Source organism: Haemaphysalis longicornis, unplaced genomic scaffold (genome assembly GCF_048455015.1).
Source record: "Haemaphysalis longicornis isolate Haplotype H1 unplaced genomic scaffold, Haemaphysalis longicornis Haplotype H1 scaffold_1, whole genome shotgun sequence".
Classification (NCBI taxonomy): Eukaryota; Metazoa; Arthropoda; class Arachnida; order Ixodida; family Ixodidae; genus Haemaphysalis; species Haemaphysalis longicornis.
In genome coordinates this window covers 349,657,128-349,673,874 of record NW_027526203.1, presented here as the reverse complement: position 1 = coordinate 349,673,874, position 16,747 = coordinate 349,657,128, and the positions used below count along the sequence as shown (strand labels likewise).

The following is a 16,747-nucleotide window of genomic DNA, read 5'->3' as shown; positions in this document are numbered from 1 at the left end:
TAGAGGGTAGCACCATCTGAAGGGAAGGATATAAGGCGCATTCGTCGTCCTATTTACGTGCCTGTTCATAGTGCAGTTGGGAGTGCGTTTCGTACCTTCCGTTGCGGTGAAAGAGTTTATGGCTTGAATCCCAGCACAGCCGCGACAATCGAAGCTTTTCTGGTGATGCCATTTTCGTGACGGATATGACGTCAGTGAGATCTTGGTGGACCCCGGCATAAAACACTTTCGTTTTAAAAATCTCACCAAGACAGCAGTATTTTTCTAAGATTGAAGCGAAAGAAAACTGGCAAAAAAGATTCACGTGCAGCAGCATGTCAATGCCTCACCTCTTCATCAGATGAATCAAATGCGTACTCATCCACCTTGGACCCCGAGGACTCAATTTGGGCATCTTCCTGCTTGACAGCCTCTGATGAACGCTTGCCAGGTTCAGCCTTGGGAGTTCTGCTGGCAGCCTTTTGTTTTTTCCCAAGGAGGAAGTCATCCTCGTTTCCCCCAACAAACTTCATCTTTGTGCTTTCCTCCTAATAAACAGAAGACAAAACAATTACAATTCCAGGGCTCTCCATATTCACCCTTGCAGCTCGAAGAGCCGCTAAAACACTTTTATAAACTATAAAGGCACGTCCAGTCTTAGATCATCTAAGTTGGCCGCAAATATCAAAGCCACATATTACAAGTCACACTAACAAACTTGCTCAAAGAATTTTTTCATGTTTCAGTTCTTCAAAGTCTGGGTATTTTTGGGTGCACATGCAGCCAATAGCAACTTTGCCACTATTGGCTGGCTTTATTTCTGTCACAGCAATGGAAGCATTCAACAGCCACCTTTACGAAAGTTGCAACAAAAGGAAATGCAGAGACTAAAAAAGCTACCTGTGCAGCAGGCAAAACAGTGAGCACAGTTCCGTTTGGGCTGGAGATTGCTACAGCTTTTGCAGTGCTTCCAGGCACGGGGGAAAAAAAGGAGAAAGAAACACATTCGACCTACTGCAGGGCCCCTCTAAAGGCCAGTTTCCTGAGCAGAGAATTATAAAACCTGCTGCAGTACAAACATGGAGAAGCCTCCCAATTTTTTGCTGCACTGCGTCAGTTGTATTACCAATGAAAAGGAAAAAGTGCTTTCTTGTTTTGTTTCTCTTAACTCACTTCGAAGCTGTGCCAGAACTTTTGAGGGTGTTATTGGTCACACACCAAAACGCATGCTTTCAGTTAAACAGTTATAAACTAAAGCTGTGCACTGCTAACAAGAGAGGCTTGAAATATGACCAAATCCAGCACATCCTAAAGCAATAACGCTACATTTTCAGGTGATAACTTGAAGCCTACAAGCTAAATTAAACACTGATCTCGTAACAAATAGTCACACCCGACTACATTGAATCATCCTTTATATCGAACCATTTCTGGACACACTACACTTACAATGAAATGTATAGCAAAAACTACGCTTATATCGAACAAAATATCAGCAATAACCAATATATCGAACTTGAAATGCCGCAGCAGAGCTTTCCAAAGTTGGCTTTCCCCTGGCGCAGAGGAGAAATTCCACTGGTGCACCCCTCAAAGTGGTTTAGCCCCACTTTGAGGGGTGCGAGCGGCTCTTTTCCCTCCGTCATTTCACTCTCCCTATTGTAACTACGCCATCGCACCATGTAGCGAGAGTCATGGCTTGTGCCGTGATCCTGGCCCGCATGCCGTGCTTTTTTTTGTTTGTTGTGTTCCCGTCATACGCGCTTTGTGGGCTTTTTCGGAAGTGTAGCTGTGGTGGCTAGCGCTCGTCTCACTAAATAAAGGTATATTTAGTGACTCTAGCTAGCACGAAGCGGGCAAATTTTCCTTTTGCCGTGAAGCTGGTAATCGTAAATCGAGTTGAACTTGGTGAGAATTCAGATATCCCCGTCAGGCACGAGATTCCCAAGAACACTTTGTCAAAGTAGGTTCTGCGCAGATGTTACTAAAAGAACCGCCTGAAATTGCTTCAACTCTGCCAGCTTATGCGTGTTGTTATGACTGAAATCATGAGGAGTGCAACGAAGCCACCACCAGTGTTGCCAAAGAGTGGAGTGGCTCTCGGTATTTCTGGAGGTCGTTGCCGGATCCACGGTCGGTGAGTTTGTGAATGTAGATCGTGGTGTCGCGACCACAGGAGAGTTTGGAGGACAACATTCCCGACATCGTACAGAGCGTAAGTGAGAGCGGGCACAACGAGGAAGGCAACGACGATCCTTTGCCTACAACCTCCGAAATGACTGGTGCACTCGCACTAGTCCAGTGCTTCTTCGAAAATGTGAAAGATTGCGGCTTCAGCTTCTTCAAGCCATCACACAATGTGGAGAAGTGCGTACTGTCTTGGGCAGCGAGGATGTTCAAGTAGAAGAAGATACAGGGCTATTTTGTGCAAAAGTAAGGCAGCTTCACCAATAAAGGGTTTTTTTGAAAATGCTATGTGCTTTTATGATGTCCAGTTCCTTAGCTTGCTTTTATAAAATGTCGAACTGATAGGTGTTTTTTTGCGAGTTCGATATAACCGTGTTTGACTGTATATAGTCATACATCTGTCGATGGTCTAGCTGGTTTGCTCACAGCTGCCCACCTCAGCAGGTTGACTATCACAGGCCTCCTGAAGGCACTCCTGTGGTGCCAATTTACCGTCCCTAGCATAAGGGGCACCGACTCCACTCACACCTAGCATGAGGAGGAGACGGCTCCCACTCCCACTTCCCAGGAATGTAACTCTTTAAGAATTAGAAATACACTTCATTGCTATTCCTGTAGGGTGTGCTTGTTGGTACTGCAGCTGTACTTGTTGGTACGTTTTAGTAGCTCCCGAATCAGTCCTAGGCACTGAAATTATTAGCCAAGCATGTATGACCACGCAGTGTTTGTCAGAAAGACAAAACAACACTTTGTTCCTTACAGTGCAATAATTTCTGAGCTCCGTCATTTGCTGACGCAAAATGAAAAGAGGCGGACTATAGATTGATGCTATAAGACTTTTCATACACACTTCCCAAATACCACTTAATCTCCACAATCATCATCATCAATGTCCACTGCAGGACGAAGGCCTCTCCCATTGACATCCAACCGCTCCTGCCCTGCGCTTCTCGAGTCCATTCTTTGCCCCCGAATTTCCCTATTTCATCCCTCCATCATGTTATTTGCCTTCCCCTTCTTCTAGACTGGTCTCTTGGTATCCACTCTATTGCCCTGGTGGTTCACAGGTTGTCATTTGAAGACTTAAAAGATGAGGTGAACTTGCAACTATGCAGCCTCTGTAAACATAAAAGTGGTTGTGCTGCAGTGCAATAGCTACAAACCACAGAAGAGGACTGCAAATGCCTAATGGGATGAAACGCTATTTCCTCATGAGACGTTCGGGGTGGTGCAGATGAAAACACAGACACATATGCAGATATCAAATCTTGAGCAAAGAGCCCACTAACACCTCCAACTTCATTACATGTTACAAGAGACCTTTTTCCAGCAGCGTAGCTATCTTGTGGCTGCCACTGTGGCCCTGATTTGACAGAAAAACTCTGAACATGCCCTTTCCAAGTTCAGGCAATGAAAATGCAATTGAAATGCACGCTGCAGCCCTTCTCTTCAGTAAAATATGCTGTTTAGCTAGTTGGTACATATTGCTTCAAGAAAAAGAGTGCTACGAACCACGACAGAAAAAAGCGTCCCGTCTCGTCCTTCTTCATTTTTTTCTGTCGTGGTTTGTAGTGCTCTCTTTCTTGAAGCCCTTCTCTCCTGGCACACAAACTTTCCCAACACCTCAATTACCAAATTATCTTACAGGATGGTCAGCCTTCAGCGGGCAAATAAAGCCGCTGTCTTGGCGGGGAAACAAACAGGAATACCTGACCAGATGTGTATGTTTCGATTATGTGGTGAGTTTTTTTGGTGTCGTTCTTTTAAATTCCGTCTTCCGACTGGTACAAAAGAGTGTCATCCAATCAGGTAGAACATGCACAGATTACCGGAAAAAGGTTCATTAGTCATAAAACCAAAACAATCCCCCAGCGACAACACATTATCATCATGGCGTGCTTCGACGCACTGCCCCTTCATTAAGTGGCACTGTTTATCCCTTTTGTCATGCAAACTCACATTCTCCGATTCATCGTCTGTCTGCTGTTCAACATCGTCCAGCTCCTCGACAAATTCATCTCCGGATTCATCGTCGGTTCCGTGGCCTTCGTCGTTTTCATCTTGGCTACTGATGTCCCCTTCATCAGCTTCGCTGGCGCTTTCGTCCAGCTCTGACGAATCATCTTCCTCACTCCCCAAATCCGAGTAGACACTCGAATCGGAGTCATCTTCAAGTTGCTACAAACAAGAGCAAGTAAATTTTTGATAGCCGGTAAAACTCGTGGCAATGGGACACACTACTCATTCCCACGTACCAGCAGGCGCTAGATTTCTCAGAGGCATGTACCGAAAGAAAGAGGATGGCGTACAAAGACGGGCCAGAGCAAGATGGACAAACAGCGCTGTTTGTCTACCTTACGCTCGTTGCCACATCTTTGCAGTTTTCACTCTTGTTCGCGTATGTTAAGCTGCTCACAGTAGCGCTGTTTTTCAAAGGTGAGATGCTTTTGGGAAAAAAAAAACACACACACATAACCAAAATACGCTTGAGCAAAGCCGCGGCATGCAGCGATGCGCAGACAGGCTCATTATTTCGGCAGTCACCTGAGAGTCACTTGTCGCAGCTTGACTTTTGCGTGCCTCTCCAGCCTTAGAGGCCGGCTTGGCGGGCGCTTTCGCTTTCAAACGCTTCGGAGGCATGGTTTTTCCGACAAACACCTGCTTACCGCTACCCAAAGGTGGATCATGCGCAAAAACTCGCAACCTCGTGAGCCTCCCGCTTGCAACGATCCTACGAACACGCGGGCACGCGGCACATGCATGCGCGTTCTGTCAGCAGTGCAAATAGGTAATGGCTACTAACGGCTAACGGCTAATATCAACGACACTGAACATGGTTGTCACAGTAAATTATGCAACAAGTATGCAAATAAATTATGTAATTTTATTTTGTGCGCTGTTTAATGTTAAAATATTATTCACTCATTGTCATATAGTTAATCTCATTGTAATGTACAATGTACATGGTTGCCAGCGTGCTCATCAAAAAATCAATCCAATCCGCACAGAAAACCGACGCTAGACGAAAGCAGCATATTTCTGTAAACAAAACGAAAACTGCAAAAACTTAGTTTGACGTGCGTGAAGCCGTTTGTGTTGAAGCGTCGTGTGCTCATCATGTGTGACCACACTTGACCCTTGGGTGCTGCTTCTTGGCGCTTTTAATCTGACTGAATGCTGGAAAAACGTGTGTGTACTTTCACTGGACTACGGTGTGATTTGGTTGGCGGAGCCCTGAGGAACAGGAAGACGAGTGCCGTTTGAATCTGCGCGCTGATGCCCGAGGTGATCGCCTCTTGGCTTCCGTGTTTTGCGATAGTCGGCTGTGTCTGCGTCAATAGAATATTACTCACTTGTACAGTTTGTTCCTTAGATTACGGTCAAGCTTCGCCCAGTTGCGTTCTGATTGTTTAAGCGTGCCGCACTAAATCATCTGGATGAGACCTTCCAGCCCGACGGGAACAACTTGCGGCACATCGACGGATGGGTGAGTGCCAATCAACTTCCCTTTTTCCTTAGAATTTATTTTTATGCTTTTTCATATACTGGGAAATAAGAGAAGCGAAGGTGTCCTTGTAATGTGTTTCCGTGGGGATTGTGTTGTGTAGACGACGCTTAATTGCGCGTCTGTGGGGAACAGGTCAAGCCGATCCAGCGTCACCTCAGTGGGCGGCACGCATTTATTGAATTCGCCGCTGCGCTTGCGTGCTGCGGGAAGATATGGTGTTCGAAAGACGACGACGGAACTCGGATCAATGATCGTATTGCGTGTTTGATCAAGAATAGCGTTGCTCGGCGAATGCAGGGTCCGCGCGGCTGAACGGAGATGTTTTCGGACGGCGCTCTCTGGAAGATGACTATCTACAGCTACGGGACGAAAACGTGCACCTCAAGAAGCATGCCAGGGACCAGGAGGAGAGGGCCAAAAGGTGAGACTACCATTGTTTCGACGGTGTACTGATCGTGGAGGTTGCGCGTGTGTACAGGATCGACAGGAATTTATCGGCACCTCTTCGTATTTTTTTTGCGTGTCAAATTCTTCTGGGGAGTCATATTTTCCTAGCAAAGAGACCGCCGTAATGAGACGGGCTACGGAGGCTGCTAACAAGGGTGGCCCCATCATGCATTTCTTCAGCTAGAAGTGTCAATTGATGTAGGTTATTCCAAGTTATTCTCGACATGTCATTTTAAAGGAAACTGTGAGCGCGCTACAAATGCCGTTTTTGCAGTTAGTTTATGCGAAATGAATTATGTGCGAGATTTATGCCACTTGATGAATGAAAACATATAATTACTCTTCAATGACTGCATGGTTTTGAGGCACTACGTTTTGGACAGGGTAGCAGCCTCAGTCCTGTGGCAATGTCTCGACAAGAAGACTTCTCGGACGAAGGCAAGCTTTCATGTCAAAATGGTGGCACCGGACTGAGACCTTGTCCAAAGTTTTGGGCCTTGTTTCGAGAGAGAGAGAGAGAGAACGGTGAAGCTTGGAAGATGGTGAGCAAACAGGAAACAAAACTTTGAACAAGCAGTTTGCCTCAGAGCGGTGCCAACAGTGCTGAAGCCTGGTGCCAAAAATACTTGTCGACACGTGGCTCCGGTTGAGATGTGTATCATACGTGTATGCATATATACTACATATATGTATTACACGTATCAGCTGACAAAAGTGATTCTACTTTCTGAAAGATGTACTCTCAAATTAGGGGGCATAGACCCCGTCAAGCCTGTCTGAATGGCTTTTTGTTGGTGCTCTTTATGGGGTGTCTGCCAAGTAATACTCAAAATAATGTTTTTTTTTTTCACCTGTGTGTATAATAGTAAAAGCTTCAAACATACAGAACAGTCTATTTCCTACAATTTTTTATAATTGCATTAAAAACATTTTAAAAACATCTATGGCGGTTCTGCTGTGATGCAAGATAACTTCAATCATATTTTCGCAAGTTGCAAAGACATGTGGTGCATTTTTATGAAACCATTGATCCGTAGCCAAACCAGCCAGATCAGCGGAGTGTAGAATTGCACAAAAAGGGTGTTTTTACCTAGTTTCATGCTAAAGAAAACATACAACACACAATTAGGCAGGCCATTGTAATCTTATGAGTAACGTGAATATATGCACTGCTGGATGCATTACTCGAGGTTTCATTGGAAGAGAAGGGATGTTCTTTGGGTAGGTGTCAACCTGCTAGGAATGGGATTAGGATCCATTCCCAATTAGTGACAGCAGTGTTTGTCTCCACTCTACACTAGCGTAACGAGCACCGTAAGGAAGAGAATCACGCCCCACTGAGCGACATTCGCTTTTCATTTGACCCCTCACGTGAGCGAAGGGCAGGGTTTGAGACATAGACACATGGCAAACATGGAGAACTGTCGTAGTAGCATCTCGAGCACTGGAGGGCTGTCCTGTCACAGAAGTTGCTGTCTGAAACTTTTTGCCACTTTTTCTTTGCCTGAAAAGACTATATTTATACATCTCTGAGTGCGCAATTCTGGAGAATGCATCAGAGGATGCTGGGCAACTGAATATGTCTCCGGATTACTGATTGTACGACACATACTTGAAAATCAAATTCCGAAGTCTATCATTTACACAGATTCCTTGAGTGTTGTTCGCGCACTGTCATCGCATACACCCCCCAAAAACCACATAGTTAATCTTGTATTTAACACTATCATGTCTGTGTATGCACATAAGCATCAGCTGCTCCTCTGCTGGGTCCCAGGACACGCTGGGAACGAGTTGGCAGACGAGAGGGCCGCTGCTGCTGCACTCAGGAACACTGTCGACATTACAATGATACCCTACACAGACCTCAAGCCACACATAAGACAACACCTGCGCAGAACATGGCAAACACACTGGGACGAACAGACAGACAACAAACTACATGTAATAAAGCCACACTTGGGACGGTACACAGCTGACTCACACAACAGACACACGGAAGTCGCCTTGGGTAGGCTGCGGATAGGGCACACCCATGCGACGCACTCGTATCTGCTGACGGGATCTTCTAGACCCCAGTGCAGCAGGTGCGGAGAGGCCCTATCCGTAGTGCACATACTAATCACATGCAGGGCACTTCACACAACACGACACAAACACTTCAGAGAACTCTACAGACAACATATTCCCCTACATCCATCTCTGTTTCTGGGTGATGATGCCATGTTTTCCGTTAAACGTGTGTTTGATTACTTGTCAGATGTGAATTTTTTAAACCTCATTTCCTATCACGCATAATCAAATCTGGCCCTATACACCAGCCATCACCATTGCCGTTAATTGATTTTATTGTTGTTTTGGCTTTAGTAGCCACTATTTTATTTTAGATACTTTTGTTTGGCGCTCTTTGCCCCAGCTGGCCTTGCGCCAAAAAACTCTAACCATCATCATCATCATGAATATGTCTCCGGAGGGAAAAAAAGTAAAATCTTTTAAAAGTAAAATCTAAGTAAAAGTAAAAAAGTGTAAAATCTTGTTCTACACACGTGCTCTTAGGTGATTTGAAAGCCTGTGCAGCAAGCTCACCATTTTGTTGTTTTTGGTTAAAGCTAAGTCTTTAAAATTGGAACCAATGTTTTACTATTGACATTAAGAAAAAAATGCGGCACACGTATTTCAGTACAGTAGGCTGAAATTTTCTGTATGGTTACACTTGTCAGTTAAGTTCAGGCAATGGCTTATTCATCCTTTATAACTTTCTTTAAGGCTCGCTACTCGACTGTCAAGGGTTATCAATGAAAAGATCAAACAAGGTGCAACACCTAGTGAGTTGGGTGAGTTCATTTCACTGTATAAAATTGCAGTTTTTAATGCTGCCTTTATCTTCTAAAAAATGCTTAAATGAAAATGGGCTATTGTGTGTTCATAATGTTTTTTTTTTTTTTTCTTTTTCCTGATGAATCTGTGAACTGTTATTCACGGACTTCCTTAAAGAGGTTAAATAAGCACTGTATTTTTCTCTTTGGGATGCCCGAACTTTCTAACTAATTTGTTGTTGGTTGAACTAGGGATAACCAATCAATATAATGACAAAATGAACCTGACACAATTCCTCATTGACATGCTTGAGAGGCATTCGTTGGAGCCGTGCAACTGTGCTGCAGTGACGTTGCTTGGTCACTACTAACACAACAGTGTGGGAATGAGTTGAGCTGCGTAAAATTTTAGATACTCCTGAACCTGGGGCGAGAACTGTGTCGCAAGACTTGTTAATTCAGTGCAAACTCGTTTGCTGCCAATGTTTAGCCACCATCACTTCAGATGCCCCAACTTGAAACATCTGAGAGATACAACATACTTTGCTTATGCAATATAGATAATTTTCTGAGATAATGTGAAAAAAGTTTCAGTTAAAGGAGATAAAACTTTGGTCTGTCTACTTTTATGGTAGCATGCTTTCCTTTTCAAGCTACTCTGCCCTTTTAGGAACAACGCGCCACTGAAGCAAATGAACAGTTTCAACACATTTTTTTTTGTTCTGTTTTACTAGGGCCCAGGCGTCACATGGTTGAAATGGAGCAAAAGGTGGAAGACTTGGATGACAAAGTTAGAGCTCTTGAGAAGCAAAACATGCAGCTGAAGGGCAAGGTGAGGGAAAAAAAAATGCTGACATAGGGTCTTACCTTGCTACCCTTGCTCAGATTTCTTCTTAATTATAATTCACATGTCAATTTTTTTTTTTGCGGTCATTTCTTTTTTGTGCGGGTTTGTGTAAATTGCTGCCTGGCACCACGTCAAGACAGTTGCAGTTAATGTTTTTTTAGTGCTAGCGTACAAAAGTAATTTTTTGTTGTTTTATTGAAGTGAAACAGGAAGGGCTATTATTAAGCTTCATCTGAAATTACTTGCTTCAACAGTACCTTAATTTTAATTGTTGGAATGTGTTGGGCAAATGATAGGCTTATAGCATTTTCAGCAGGAAATGTTTAAATGCTTCAAAGAGGCTGTCTACTAATTAATTAGCCCAAAAAATGCACATAGCACATTATTCAAATTGGAACTGAATGCTTTACAGCTGTATACCTGGCCATGATACTGCTCTGCGAAGTTCACAAGATGGACCAGCTTTGACTGGGTCACACCACTGATGTTCTCTGATTCCGGGCAAAAATTGGTGGTGTGCGGGCCATTCAACAGCTGCTGCACTATCAGATTGTTGAAATTTAGTTTGGAGGAATGTGGAATGCTTTACGAACATATTTTTGCCGGTAACCTTTAAAACAATGTTGCGCTGCAAAGACAGTTGATGCATGGTATTGCTGCTTTATAGTTAAACTGAACTATATCAAAATCATTTTAGTGATAACCTTAAGTGAGGTAGTAAAGATATGCTGTATTCGCCTGTAATGTTTTATCACTGCATTTCAGCTTCAGGTCAGCAGGCAGCTGATCTCTACAGCTTCCCAACTTCAAGGGCCATACAACAAAGTACAGTCTAGAGTCAACTCTGTAAGTCACTTGAGTCCTTGGGGCATCTTTGTGCCTTGTATGTGAGCTTTTTAGAGTGACATTTCTTGGGAGTGACCAAGTACACTGAAATTCAAAGTAATGCATGCATTGTAAGAAATCATGACTGCTGCATTTCTTCAACATTATTTATTGGCTGAGGTTTCGCGTGGTCAGCTGAAAGCTACCAACTCGTTGCAATGGCTTCAGTTAGAGGGGCATGCAATGCAAAAGTTCCAGTCTACCACAGTAGACAGATATGTGGACAAATCCCAGGTGGTTTTAATTGTTTCAGGGTTACTTTTCCTGTGGGTGGCATTTTGCAGTTTTTAGTGCTCGCGTCGTAGAGTCATGTAATGCAATTCCAGGTGCTTTGACTTTCAAATCATTGGCTCTAAACAGTGAAGTTTGCACGAGTTCTAGGAATTTGTTCACCAGCGTTGTTATTCATAAGTGAGGCTAAAATCACACATCATTTAAAATAATACATTACTAAAGAATAAACATTAGTGCTTGTCTATTGATGTATGTACAAGTGCAGCATTTAGGATGATCTGTTTTTGTTTGTTCACTTTAGTCCTTCTGAGTTTTTGTGCGTGTGATCAAACTGATTTTTTGTTCTATTTTAAACAGGGTCTACGCCGTCCTGTTCAAAAACCCCAGGCATTTACGAATACATCAGCAAGGGCTGCAGCTTCTCTACAAAAGTAAGTGAAGTCCCACCTGGTTTATAATGTTAACCTCGATGCATGTTTCTTTTTTCATGAAAAAAAAAAATAAAACAATGCATGTTTACACTGCTTTTTATTGCACATGTGGCAGGTTAACTTTTATTGTGTATTTTTGGTGTCAGTTAGCTTTGTACGGAGTTGTGTTGTACCTATTGTTGCGACCGGGAAAGGCCGACCTGAGCCGAGCTCCGTCGCTTCCGATATACGTGTGGTAGCGTGGTGTGATGCGAGCGGCCAGCCGCTGTTGCAGCCGTGAAGAAGTCCAGAATCCGCGGGGCCTTGAAGCCCCTTGTGTCCTTGAAGCGCATTGAGACGTGCCTCACCTGGCCGGCAACCCTGGAAGTTTGAACGAAGTGTCTGACCCGGGCTTTGTCGAGACGTGAAAACATGAGCCACCGACACGGTGGGGCTTGTTTGAAAGGCGCACGTAGTGGAGGCTTTGCCGCACAGCCGAGGAGTGATGAGACGAAGCCCAGCGACGGGCTCACTCGTAACACTGTGTACTCGGGATTACCGTCTGGTGAAAAGGTAGAGCTGTCCAGTTAGTGAAATGTCAGCTCAAGTTCAATTTAAAAGGGCCATAAGGACAAAATACAACTTTGTTCAATTTGAAATAACTGGGCAAGCAATCACTTGGTAGCAAGGTGCATTTTGTTAAGGGGTTCAGAATATGTTTAACCCCTTGAGGGTCAAATTTTTTTGCCAAATGCGACCTCCCAGGGTCGATTTTTTTATTGCTAATATAAATTCGTCGTATGAATCTATTTTGAGAAAAAATTGTCATAATTTGTTTAGGGTGATCATACAGTGACAAAAAAATCGTTTGTGTTGTTATACACACGTGGTTGATTCATGAGAAACATAAAAAAAATTCTAAGAAAGTTTCGCGGGCGCAAGACGCAAGAGAAGCACAAGAAGCGCATCAGTTTCGCGGACGCAAGAAGCGGGAATCGCCCGGAGGACGAAGCAGAAACCAGCCGCTGCTCACCCAGGCATGATATGATGCGCACGCGATAGCCGGCAAACCACTGTAGTAGAGCATAAAAAAAGAAAAGAGCAAACTGCGCGTATTTCCGCAGTGTGGCAGCGCATGCCAAGCGAGAGAAATGATCGAAAAAGGCACGTGTTTTGAACATACCAGTGATGATGTACACATGTGTCATTGACCATTTTGGAGGTGTTTACCTGAAATGGGTTAAAGGGGCCATGCAGACAAAATACAAGTTCATTTCATTTGAAAGATTTGGTGTTTTATAGTGCCCCCAGCGCTTTTCCGGCAGCAAACGATGCTTTATTCACAGAGAAGTTACCTAATCAATTTAAGTTAAAATTTTGATTCTCCCGCCAAATCGTGTGTTTCGTGACGTCTGCGATGATGTAGCTACGACAGGTCTTCAAGCGAACATTAGTGCGGTGTTTAGTCTGCAGTGGACTCCGGAACACCTTGTTTACCGTCAGTCCTCCTAGATGTTGCCACCATATTGCGTAAGACCGCTGCCCACCTTTGCTTTGTTAATGATTGTGTTTGCACCTGGCTTGTTTTTGTTACGGTAGGTAGTAATCATTTTGTGAAACATGGAGTAGTGCACTGCACGGGCCCGGGCCGGCCCGAAAGCCCGAGCCCGGCCCGGCCCGCGGGCCGGGCTCGGGCCGGGTAGCACACATTTTCTCGGGCCCGGGCCGGGCTCGGGCTTGAAAGAAAAATGTTTCGGGCCTTGCCGGCCCTAGCCGGTCCGAGCAGTGCCTGAGGCACGGCAGTGGTGTGACGCTAATTCTAAATTGTTGATAGCAAGAAGTTTTCCCATTGATATTTGAGGTTAAGTGAAAAGAAAAAAAAAGCGAAGTGCAATGTCACTATGGCGCCGTTAAAAAACATGATAAATAGACGATTCCGCTCAGAAAGCCTTCACATCAATTATAAAACAGGCAGTCTGGGCAGCATAGTGGGAGAGAGCAGGCCAGACGAGGGCACTCCAGACACACAGTACAACATGCTTTTTGAAATAAAACAAACAGAACAAAGGCGGCATAGACTTCGCACTGTCTACTGTTGCCACCTCCGTGGTAGCAAGCGGCTCCTCGGTCACGACGCGTGGCCCTGCATTCCAAGCGCCTGGGCCTCCACGAGAAGCGGGAGACTGAAGAATGGGAGTACAGCTCTTTATTTTGAGTGCACAGGTCGAATACACTGCTGTGTACAGGATGGGGGTTGGTGGAATAGGCACGAGAGAGGAGACGCGGGGAGAAGTAGTCATTCACAAAACAACACAAACACATCCCCTGAGGCTGGGAGCTGTAAAGATTCCGTCGCCGGGGTCCGCCTCACAGAAGTTCCACGAAGGGTCGTGCGGCCTGCGTCGTCGCTTTGTCTCGAACGGTTGCCAGAACCCCCCCGGTGGTGGCGGGCTGGCTCGAAGTCGTCGTCGAACAAAATAAATGGGTCAGTCACAGCGCACATGCGTGGCCGCAGCGTCGTCTGGATGCTACGGGTCCGTGGAGGGCGAAACCAAACCCTAATGAAGCGGTTCCTCCACTTCGGAAAGCAAGCTGTCACCCAAAAATGCCGAGGCAAGGCAGACAAGATTTGTTGCCATCAGCTGCTGCCTTCAAGGTCCGCACATCTCCATTCTCTTGCCGAAAGTAGAAACGCCGGACGCCCACATGTTTTCGTATGGGCGGTAGTCACAACCGTGCATAGTTTCGGAAACCAATTTTCGAAGCAGAGCCAATGTTTCGGATAAAAAGTTTTAAAACCATGATTCAAGACAGAAAAGAAAACAAACGAAGACAAAATAATGCTGCCTTCATCACTGAATGGAAAAACAGAAATGAAGTCATTACAGCGGACACGTCATCTGCTCAAATTTCAGGCGCGTTCGTGTATGGACCCGAATTGAACCCGTGGCGCAATCTCCGAGTTCCTTTAGCAACAGATAGTAAAAGCAAAATGCTGTCAAATATTCCAGCAGTAAATGTACGTAAACTTACTCTGTTGAGTCAACACTAACAAAATCCTAATTATATTACTGTGATCACAGTATTTCCCATTCATTGCTTTATGTAGTCCCTTTATGCTTACGCTTTTAGGTTAAAAACAGAAAACGTTTTCGGGCTCATGTTTATAGCCTTTTGGACTCGGGCTGATACTTAGAAAGTCTGGCGGGCACGGACTTATTTCATTTAAATTCTACCGGACTCGGGTCGGGCTCGGGCTGATATTTTAAATTTTTGTCGGGCTCGGGCCGGGCTCGGGCTCACATTTTAAAAATTTGTCGGGCTCGGGCCGGGCTCGGGCTCCCGTTTTAAAAACTTGTCGGGCCCGAGCCGGGCCCGGGCCGTGTCTCTACCGGGCCGGGTTGGGCCGGGCCTAGAAATTCCGGCCCGTGCAGTGCTCTAACATGGAGTATGCTCAACAAACGGGCACAAAAGACTTACGCCAGTCGGCGAGTGTTGTGCGAGACAACCCCAAAGCGCGCCGCAGGGCTGTGCAGCTAAAACAAGCATAGTGCGCGCAGTACCAACAGCAGTACGCACTGGTACTTCTATGTTTTCGTGTACTTTCGTAACTTCAATTGTTTACCCTGCAATTCTTACTGTTATAAAATGAATAGGAATTACACTTAAGCGAAAGTAGCTTGCATAGGCGTGCGCAGAGTTCTCGATTTGGGGGGGCAAAGTCTTATCACGGCGCCCCCCCCCCACAGCAACTCCAGACCTCTTCCCACTGAAGGCCTAACGGTCCAAACGCAGTGCAAAGAGGGATAGTTATAAAATTTTGATTTCAATACGATGGAATTGTAACACACACAAAATATTTATGAGCAGAAACTTTTATTTTCATGTGTTACATCGGCAAGGTATGGGGCAAATTTGGCGCCCCCCTTGAGATGATTAGGGGGGGCGGCCGCCCCCCCCTGCCCCCCCTGTGCGCACGCCTATGGTAGCTTGTTATGCAAGCCCTGCCTAACTTGCGGTTACTTTCGCCGGCCTCACCCAATCACATAGCTGTGCATACTACGTCATAGGTTCTAGTGTTGAAAATGAGCTAGTGAGTCACATGGCCATTCCCATTTTTACTAATCATAGAGCTTATTTGGGCAAAGTTTTCGTTAAAAGTGGTGTCAATATGAATCTAACGAGGCAATCTTTCGAATGAATCAAGCTTGTGTTTTGTACTTTAAATGTAATGTAAAGGAGTACTGACACGTAATGTTCATGTTTCATTTGTTTTCCTCTGCTATGGGTGCCCTCCAGCGCAGTAATCAGAATGGCACATTACATGGTCGAGGTCAGCGTAAATAATTATTTACCGATTCTATTATTTAGTCAGTTTTGGTTTCGACAAAACGACCACCGAGGCAGCCGCCATGACAGGGCGGCACTCTTGTAACTGTTTGCCTTGCACGCGCCCGGGCAGCATGGCGCCAGTCCCAAAACTATGACGGGATACGCAAGGCAGAGCAGCAAGTGTAAACAGCAGCCAGCGCCTTGACTATGTTACGGGAGCCGTCGTCAGCAGTTTGGAGCGAGGCTGATGCCAATGTCGGAAAAGTATCCATTCTGAGCTGTCTTGTGGGTGAAAAGATTAAAATTGATTTAAGATATTGTCACGGAGCCAAAGATGAGGCAGTCGTCTTGAAGGAAAAAGCACGTTTATTGGAGCGAACTTGTGCTCCCCTAACAACTCAAAGTATACAGAGGCGGTGAAGCGGCGGTCAACAAAGTGACGCATGCAGGCGAGCTCCGGCGATTCGAATGCCGCGGCGTCTGCTCTGCAGGCTTTTATCTTTCGGCGCAAGTGTTTCTGGAACCGTCGATTCACATCCAGAACATTGTAGATCACAGAAGATTATTCTGGGCTGGCGACGTTAGGGCGAAACAGTCTGCTTATCTGAATGTGATAGCCCGTGCGGCATAAAAATACAGAATGGAAGCCGCGCTTAGCGTGGAACGCAGATAACACAGCCGGGCTTGGCCCGGCAGTAAAAACAAACAATAAATAAACAATACATGGTTCGTGCCAATATTTTACACTGACCGGTTATCGTTGAAACTTCCTGGGAGATATCTCCCTATGCAAAAAAAAGCTTTTTACTTAGTTATTTCAGCTTTGAAATTTCGTACCAGTACTGGATTAAATATTTGCTTCTTTCTGAATGTTTTCTTTTTCTAAAAATTTGCAGGAAGGCGGTGACTTCAGAACTGCTCCATGCATCTCCATATGTTCTTACTCTTGTCAAAGAAGCAAAGGAGGAAATCGAAAAACTGTGAGTATCATCATTCATCAGGCTGAGGACCAAAGTACTCCCTTCCAAGTGCCCACAAACACTGCTGTGTTGCGCACGATGGCCTGTGCTGTTCAAATACTTTCACAGACAAAAGTGAATGC

The 16,747-nt window shown here is 45.1% G+C and overlaps 2 protein-coding genes across 2 annotated transcripts in view; one reads left to right on the top strand and one right to left on the bottom strand.

Annotated features, from left to right (window-relative positions):
* Positions 1 to 4,956, bottom strand: part of LOC144154228 (ribosome biogenesis protein bop1-A) — a 53,210-nt gene extending 48,254 nt beyond the window's left edge. The window contains exons 1-3 of the mRNA XM_077685831.1: positions 4,711 to 4,956; positions 4,126 to 4,344; positions 330 to 527 (exon numbers count right to left, since the gene is read on the bottom strand). Coding sequence (XP_077541957.1) covers positions 330 to 527; positions 4,126 to 4,344; positions 4,711 to 4,806 — 513 coding nt within the window. The 5' untranslated portion in view covers positions 4,807 to 4,956. The remainder of the gene's footprint in view (positions 1 to 329; positions 528 to 4,125; positions 4,345 to 4,710) is intronic.
* Positions 4,957 to 5,194: 238 nt separating this feature from the next.
* The window catches only part of LOC144154176 (protein fantom-like), a gene marked incomplete in the record, with an annotated part of 72,997 nt that continues 61,444 nt past the window's right edge, over positions 5,195 to 16,747 (top strand). Inside the window, 8 exon segments of the mRNA XM_077685827.1 lie at positions 5,195 to 5,451; positions 5,540 to 5,653; positions 5,972 to 6,095; positions 8,888 to 8,955; positions 9,672 to 9,769; positions 10,550 to 10,630; positions 11,261 to 11,334; positions 16,542 to 16,625. Coding sequence (XP_077541953.1) covers positions 5,650 to 5,653; positions 5,972 to 6,095; positions 8,888 to 8,955; positions 9,672 to 9,769; positions 10,550 to 10,630; positions 11,261 to 11,334; positions 16,542 to 16,625 — 533 coding nt within the window.